An 8,054-nucleotide genomic window follows, 5' to 3' on the forward strand; every position below is an offset into this window, starting at 1 on the left:
TAGAACAGTTAGGGTTAAAACTACCCCATTGCAAGACCAAGCTATGACTATGTGGCTGTGACTAACTAGGAGCTAGTGGAGCCCTAGATCAAAATCTTCAGCAGGCAGGGAAGAGACAACTCTAAGCCTCTAGTGAACATACAGATGTGAACCACAGAGCAGACATCAAGAGGAGAAAATGGTACCAAGTAATGACAGTGAACTTCCTATCTAGCAACATGCTGGTGGTATCAAAGGGAAATTAGTAGCTCCACAGGTGCAGCCAGCTCTCTTCCTCCTCAGGGCCAGGCAGAGGAGAGTTGCAAAACAAGAAAAGTGGGAGAGAACAGTGAACAGTAAAACAATAATGCTTTAAATCGGCCCCCCTCGGCTTGGACCACTCATTATGTCTTTACTGTAACATCACCACTTATGGAGTTTTGTAATTAAACCAACAAAAATCCCAAGGTAGTTTGCCTGCATTACCTAGAGGATGGAAAACACTAGAAAAGAAGTTTTGTTCTTGTTACCACAGCAGACAAAGTGAATGAAAAGTAAACTTTTACCTCTTTTTCTATTTTGAGCAGCTTCTTTACTGCCACTTCCTTGTCCTGAGAAATCCATCGGGCTCGGTAGACACTCCCAAAACTCCCTCCACCGCAGTTCTCAAAAAACTGCAAGTCATCAAATTTAATTTGCACAAATGAAGCACTGGTAGACGACATCTCATAATGACAAAATATACCACAGCAAAACCTGTAAAGAGAAAAGCTTTTATTAATGCACATGCTCCAAGGATTTATGGACTTTCTTACCCATGCTCAGCCACCCAAAAATCAGAATTAAAAGCACACTACAGTAAAATCCACAGGCCACAAGAGGAAAAGTGCCTGGGAACTTGCATTCCAACAGGCTGTGCAAAAGTTTGGATAATTTGCACAAGCTATGAGGAGGAGCTGTTGGACAGAAACAACTAACAGTACTCCTCAGAGCAATCCTGACGTTTCCCGAACACCCTGGAAGCAGCTCTGCAAAAGGCAGGCACGTCGCTCTGTCCCTGTGGACAGGGAGGAAGCGTGCTCTCGGCTCCGGGCTGCCTGCCCGCTCAGGCACGCCAGGCACGCCGCCCTCACACTGCCATGGCCCACACGAGGCACACGCCACCCGCCCGGGCAGCAGCGGTGGCCGGCAAGCAGTGGCACCTTGGCACACACCACGCGCCCTAACAGTGCTCCGGGCGAGGCTGGAGCACTTCGTGCAAGGATGTGGAAAAACCTGGCCATGGTAAATCTCCCTTCCTGAGTGACTCAGTTCTGTTTGCACGTTGTAACAAAGCACAAGTACAGGGTAATTCATCTGGGTTACAATATGTGAAATTCTGCAGCCTGTGCCAAGACTGGTGTTGGCAGTTTCAAGAGACGATCCCAAGTCTGCTGACAGGGGAACAGAATGTCCTTCCCTGAGATTTCATGGTGATAAAGCTTATGGCTGTAGCGAATTTCAAGAAACATTATCACCTAAATGCATGAACAATGACTAATTTTAGGTTTCTTTTTTTAATGATGTAAGATCAGAAAGCTAAGGTCTTTAATGGGACTGCAAGACACAGCATCCTCCAGAGCCATCTGCAAGTCTGCCACGGGTTCAGTTCAGATGTACCAGCCTAGACAAAGTAGTTTTAATTACCAGCAAAAGTTACTATACTTGCAATTAATGAGTAAATTTATCAGCATAAAATGATAGATGGGTTTTAATAAAACAAGCCAAAAAGGAACCAGAGATTTTGGGCTGATGGTGAAAACTACACATCCAATTTCACTGGTAAATTACACTACCAAAACATACAATGCCTTCTGGGAACCTCCATTCCACAGGTCTTTTTGAGATGAAACACACATTATGTGTTGCCCAGAGCTGGAAAACACACCTGTGCAACTCCTTGTACTGCTGACTGCCAGAATCCCTTTATGCTAGTCCCTTCTGTAACAAAGGCATTATTTGCCCCCTGGGTCTCCTGATTGTGAAGCTAATCTGATCAAAACTTTGAGATATCATTTGACCAGGAATTTCTGGCATATTTCTGGCAGGAATATTTGGTTGCAGCTATTCTCCAAATGAGAGGTGAAGATATCAACACTTTTCTATACATAACATACAGCCTTCTCTGAAACTACCTGCTTCATTTTATTTCTCTTGACCACCCATAAAGACAAATGCTGACCAGAGCACGACAACTTTACTATGTTTACAGGAGGCTCTTTAGGAAGGAGCAGACTTCAAAGCCTTTCATTGACAGCCAGCCTGCAGAGCTCTCGGGAACATGAATGCTCTCTCCCCAGAGCTGCAAGTCAGAGCAGGGGTTACTAGTGGAATGCGAAATAAAGTCCCTTCTAGTGCTCTGCAGCCCCTTCCCTAAGACAAGTGCCTGAACTGTCCTGCTGACCTTCTGTTCTTGTTTTAACCTTGTTGCTGTCGTTAATTTCCTGCCATCCCAGAGTCATCCTTTGCATGGCCTGCACACATTTTCTTTAGAAAAAGCTCAAAGGAAAGGAAATTGGTCAATCCTACAAACCAAGAGAGTATTGAATGGTTTAATGTTTTGCTCTTTGCCAGTGCTGCTTAATTAGCAGATCTTCAGAAACAAAAGTTCATTTGCCTTATTTACTCCAGCAGTTACTCCAAGTTCATGCTGTGTACATGGTGTCTCAAGCATATGTGACACTTTACAGACAAATAAAACAGGCTGCCTTCCCAACCCAAAGACCTCACAATTCAAGGCCGAAGCCCTTCACATATTTACGCACATGGGTAATCACACTTAAGTGAACAATTTCCTCACCGATAATAGAATTAGTTGGAAGAGTGATGTTACTCACAGGCAAAAGCATATGCACCGACTAGACCATAAATTTAACAGGAAAGCAGGAATAGCTGATAACAGATCATTGCACAGAAGAAACCAAGTGAAAAGAAAAACACATCCCAGGAAAGAAATATTTCTGGCCTTCACTATCTGAATTCAGTAGTTCTGAAGAGCTGTCAAATTATTGAACATTACTGTTCACCCAGAACCACCAAATCAACTGTTCAAATTAGTAAATTATTTGATTTCTGAAAATTACACTAGCATAGAGTAACATGCACACCAGACACTTGACAAATACAAATGAGTACTTTTCTGATGGGTCCTCCTTACTGCTTCAAATTTTACCTAAATTTTCATGCACTCACAATGCAGTGTCTGGCACACAAGCATTTGCAGAAGCTACCATTCATTCTTTAAACACCCTCCCAGTTTCAAATTTACCTACATAATCAACAGCTGCAGATCACAGGATCACACAATGAATCAGGTGGCAAGACCTTTGAGATACTGAGTCCAACCTGTGACTGAACACTACCATGTCAACTAGACCATGGCACTGAGTGCCACATCCAGTCTTTCCTTAAACACCTCCTGGGCAGCCCATTCCAATGTCTAATCACCCTTTCTGTGAATAAATTCTTCCTAATGTCCAGCCTAAACTTCCCAAGCTTAAGACCATGTCCTCTTGTCCTGTCGCTGGCTGTCAGGGAGAAGAGGCTGATCCCTGCCCGACCACAACCTCCTTTCAGGTAGTTGCAGAGATGCTATAGGGCACCAGCACACAATAAGTTAATGTTATTTAAAGAATGATTCATTGGTTTGCATCAGATCCTTCCAGATGCTTTTTTCCAGAGAAAGTAGAGGAGGTTTACAAGAGACATTTTTTATTGAGAGATCTGTAATTAAAAACCTACATTAGTTTTCTCCGAGATGAAACAACAGACCTGTTTAAACATTACTCCATGTTTTGGATTCAAGGCAGTTAATCCTCAATTAATCCTCAGATCAATCTCTGTGTTATGTTTGAGAAAACAACTGTTTAGATTAACAATTGCAAGTGACAAATCCACACACAGTTATTAACTTGTCATCCTGTCTTAAAGATATTTAACAACCTGAGTTTATACCACTGGTTAAGAGAAAAAAAAAATAGATCAGATATTTCATTAAACTCCATAGTCTTCCACTTGCAGCTGAAACAAGCACAGCATTCCAACAATGTGCAGCCCTTTTTTGCATCTTACACTTCTACAGTCAGGAGAGCAGCCCCCTGCAACAGGGCCTCCAGGCCTGGGGCATTATGGCAACTCCTCTGCAGACAGCTAAAGAAGGTTTGGCACCTACACCCTCCTTGCCCACTCACACGGTTTCAGGTGTGTAAGTACCATCACTGTGTAGCAGGGAAACACTGCACTGACTGACTTTGTTGCTTGTTCTTGATTAAATGAAAACATGACAATTTAGAAACAGTGAATGACAGGTATTTCAGGAAATAATTAAATTGCTGGTTATTTCAGTTATTCCTATGGGATCTCCCTGGGGGAAAATGAATTTGCTCCTTTTTCTGTTTTATTTCTAATAGTTAACATGAGCTTGTAATCTTGCAGCAACATCTACATCTTCTCCTGGCTCTTTTTTTCCTCATAGTAACTTATATTTGAGCATGTTGTTAGCAGCTGTTCATTTCATACCAAAAAGTAACAGATCTGAGTTGCATTTGGCAGTGTTTAACATTTGAAGTTATTATTTAACATCAGTATTTAACATGTCAGGATTCTACTATGCAGAGTCACTTTGTAGCAGGCAAAGTCACCACATTATGTCATCACAAGCTCAGTTCAGTACACTAATGATGTAGGTGTAGGAAACCATCTGCCATCACTGGCTTTTTGTGATTACAGCACTTTAGGGGATTAACCCACGTGAGGGTCCTGACCCTGCTAAGGTCCCATGTTTGCTGCTCCCCCTCGACCCCCCAAGGTGAGGGAACCCCCAGGCACACAGGCTGCAGACCAACCCTGCTGCAGGCTGCCCTGCATCTTAGCACAGCGACACTGGAAGAACCTGACACATTCACTTATACCTCACAGCTCCCTGCAAACAGGCTGCAACCTAGGCAAAGTGCTTCCATGCCCAATACTCTGCTTTATTCCACGTACAAAACAGAAGTCCCTTCTATTTGCCATTCAGCTACTGCTCCCAGAGCATGGAGAGCTTCCACTTGAGGGACTTAGAGACAGGAGGGAGTAAAGAATTTAAAAACTGCACAGTAACTGCAACTCATAATTTGTTTAGTGCGTGGCTGTGAAACCAAAAATTGCATCTCTCATCTTGCACGTGCACCTGACGCTGCTCAAGTATTCAATTACTTCAGGAACACCCTTTGTAATTTATTATGGGGAACAACCATGCAACTCCCTGCCCCTCACTTTACTGCGTGGTTCCACAAAGTAGGATTCAGTGCTTCTTTCAGGAAGGCACACTGCCAACATATTGCCAATAAAGTAGTAGCACACCACACTTGTGCTATCTTAAAATACACAGCTGAATGTGCCAAGTTTCCTTATTTGGCAAAACAGCCCATTTGCTTTCAGGATCTTTGACCATCCATTTTTAGACCCAAATCATCCTTTGTGTCCAACACGGCCTACAGTCCTTGAGCATACCAACCTGGATTTTTTCAGCAGCATATTTATACAGCGCTAAAAAATATATATATTAGAAAAACAAATTAAAATGTCCAATAAAAAACCCACCCTCAAACACTAAAACATGGTTAACCACTGTCTTGTCCAAACAGAAAACAGAAAAGGAGTTGCAGTGACACTGAGCTACAAAAGATACTGCAGAAAGAAGTTTTTATAAATAAAAAACCCCTTAATCACATCGTGAACTGCTCATGGATAAGATGCAAACAAACTGGATAAGATGCAAACAAACTCCAAGCACAAATCCAAATTAAATATATCCTAATCTTCTAATCTCCCAATGAGTTAAAATAAAGCAAATAACCCCTACAACTCCTAAACTTTCTTAATCAGACTGAGAAGCAGTCCTGCAGATGGTGAGACTGGAGGCATGGCTCTGCCTACCTTAGTTACAGAAGCAACAACATTTGAGCCTGTCCTTTGTCAGAACCTAAGAATTCTGCATAACTTTCATTAATGACATTTCTAACTTTATTTTAATTTACATAACCATCGCTACAGGAAAAGGGCTCAACTCTGCCTCAACAGTCTGAGTACTGCCGGAAAAGAATAATTTTTAAGCCAAGCTGTGTCAGTGGCGGAGACTGAACGCTTTAAAGGCTTCACTTTAAATAGAAAACATACTATCTCAGAAGACCCCTAAATTGCTCACTTCACTGACATTATACCTTGTAAGTGATGCCTGCCAGGAGGTACACACACACACAATAGCATGCATGAACGACAAGGCAGCTAAGCCGGCACTCAGGCCCATAGCACAGCTCTGTCCTGGCACAGGCCAGACTGCAGGACCTGGGCCTCAGTTTTGTCCGTGTTTCTGTCTTCCCCTCACAGTGAGCCAGGCTCTCCAGGGCTACCATTATTCACACAATGCCACCGGTATCCAAAGCACATTATGGATAAATAAAATAAGTAGGCTTCTGAGGACTTACAATTTCAGGACAAAGTCCTGAAAACATCTAACCGCATGCCTCCTGCGGAAAGCTATGATGTTTTCAGGCAGTGACCCAGTTAATCCAGTGCTTTCAAATTATTTCTGTTTCTGGAACTTAGAAAAAGTAATGATCCATGGCTTTCCCGATGGCTCTGTCGCTGAAACTCCCAGCAGAGCATGCTGGATACAGGGGTAATAGATGGCTCACACACGCGTGCTTAATAAAAGATCATACTGCTGGAAACGAGCTAACTTAAGCAAACACAGCAAAAACAAAGAACAGCAGCTTACTTAAAAAAAAACAAAACGAAAAAGCCGGAGGGAATGAAAGTCACACTTCAAACCCCAACCCGACCTATTTCATGCCCAAAACAACAGCAAAATGCAGCAGGTGCGCTGCATTTGATACACAGTCTAAGGAGCGCAGGGGTGGCCGAGGGCAGCAGCCCCCAGCCGGCCGCCAGCTGCACATGTCCGGCTGCCCAGGTCCCGCTGCCCGCCCTCACGGGCGGCAGCCAGCGGCAGCACCTTTCCCGCGCCGGGCCGTCCCGCCCGGGTGTCGCTCGGCGGACCCCGCTCTGCCCTGCCCTGCCCTCCCGGCGGGGCACGGCTCCTCTCCCGACCCCCGTCCCACTGCGCGGCCACGCGTGGGCGCCGCTGACCACGGGGGCGTTTGACCGGCGCGGCGGCACCAAGGCGACGCAAGGTCAGGCCGTGTGCCCGGCCGGCCGCCTCCCTTCACGGGGCTTCTGAAGTTGCTTCAGCACGGGGAACGTCAAACGCGGAGAGCGCACCCACGGCCCGGCCCGGCCCGGCCCCGCCGGCTGCCCGCCGCCTCCCTCCGCCCAGCGAAACGCGCACCCACCGCGCCGCCGCCCCCACCGCTGCCTCCACGGGGGCGCCTCGCCGTCCTCACCTTTCCCGAGGGACTCCGGGCTGGCGGGACCCGAGCGGCGCCGATCCCGGAGCCGCCGAGGGAGGCTACAACCGGCGCGACCGCGTCTCCCGCTCCGTCCCCCGCGCTTCCGGTTGGTGCCGGGAGCCGAAGCCGCCGCCGCCCCCGCACCGCCTCGCAGCGGCGCCACCCCGCGCCCCGCGCCGGGCCCCGCGGAAAGGCGCGGCCGCCGCCGGCTCGGGGGTGCGGGCGGCGCGGTGCCCTACCTGTAGGGGGCGCGGCGCCGGGGCAGGGCGGGCGGTGCCGGCGCGGAGCGGCCCCTCGGGCTGCGGGTGCGGCGGGCGGAGGCGAGAGTGGCTCCCCCCACCCTGGGACACGGGCGTCGGGGTACGGGGCGCGTAGCCCCTCACGGGCTGCGCACCCTGCACCCACACCTTGAGCGCTGTGCTGGGGCTGGCGTGAGGCGAGCGGGATGGAGCATCAGCTTCTCAGAATCACAGAATCGCAGAATCACAGACTATGCTAAGTTGGAAGGGACCCACAAAAACCATGAAGTCCAACCCCTGGCCTTGTACAGGACATCCACAAGAATCACACCATGTACCTGAGAGTGGTGTCCGAACGCTCGTTGGACTCTGTCACGCTTGGTGCTGTGACCACTTCCCTGGAGAG

General features: G+C 47.3%; 1 protein-coding gene across 3 annotated transcripts in view; it reads right to left on the bottom strand.

Moving 5' to 3' along the window:
• LOC309575016 (mitogen-activated protein kinase kinase kinase 20-like) overlaps positions 1–7,641 on the bottom strand; it is a 66,329-nt gene extending 58,688 nt beyond the window's left edge. Inside the window, exons 1-2 of one of the 3 annotated variants that reach the window (XM_082285142.1) lie at positions 7,404–7,641; positions 546–735 (exon numbers count right to left, since the gene is read on the bottom strand). In XM_082285142.1, coding sequence (XP_082141268.1) covers positions 546–704 — 159 coding nt within the window. In that variant the 5' untranslated portion in view covers positions 705–735; positions 7,404–7,641. Of the gene's footprint in view, positions 1–545; positions 736–957; positions 1,049–6,485; positions 6,610–7,403 lie in introns of those variants that run through there. The other 2 variants (XM_082285143.1, XM_082285144.1) reach the window with 2 other exon arrangements.
• Positions 7,642–8,054: the final 413 nt, after the last annotated feature.

Source organism: Coloeus monedula (assembly GCF_965178545.1).
Source record: "Coloeus monedula genome assembly, chromosome: 7".
Taxonomy (NCBI): Eukaryota; Metazoa; Chordata; class Aves; order Passeriformes; family Corvidae; genus Coloeus; species Coloeus monedula.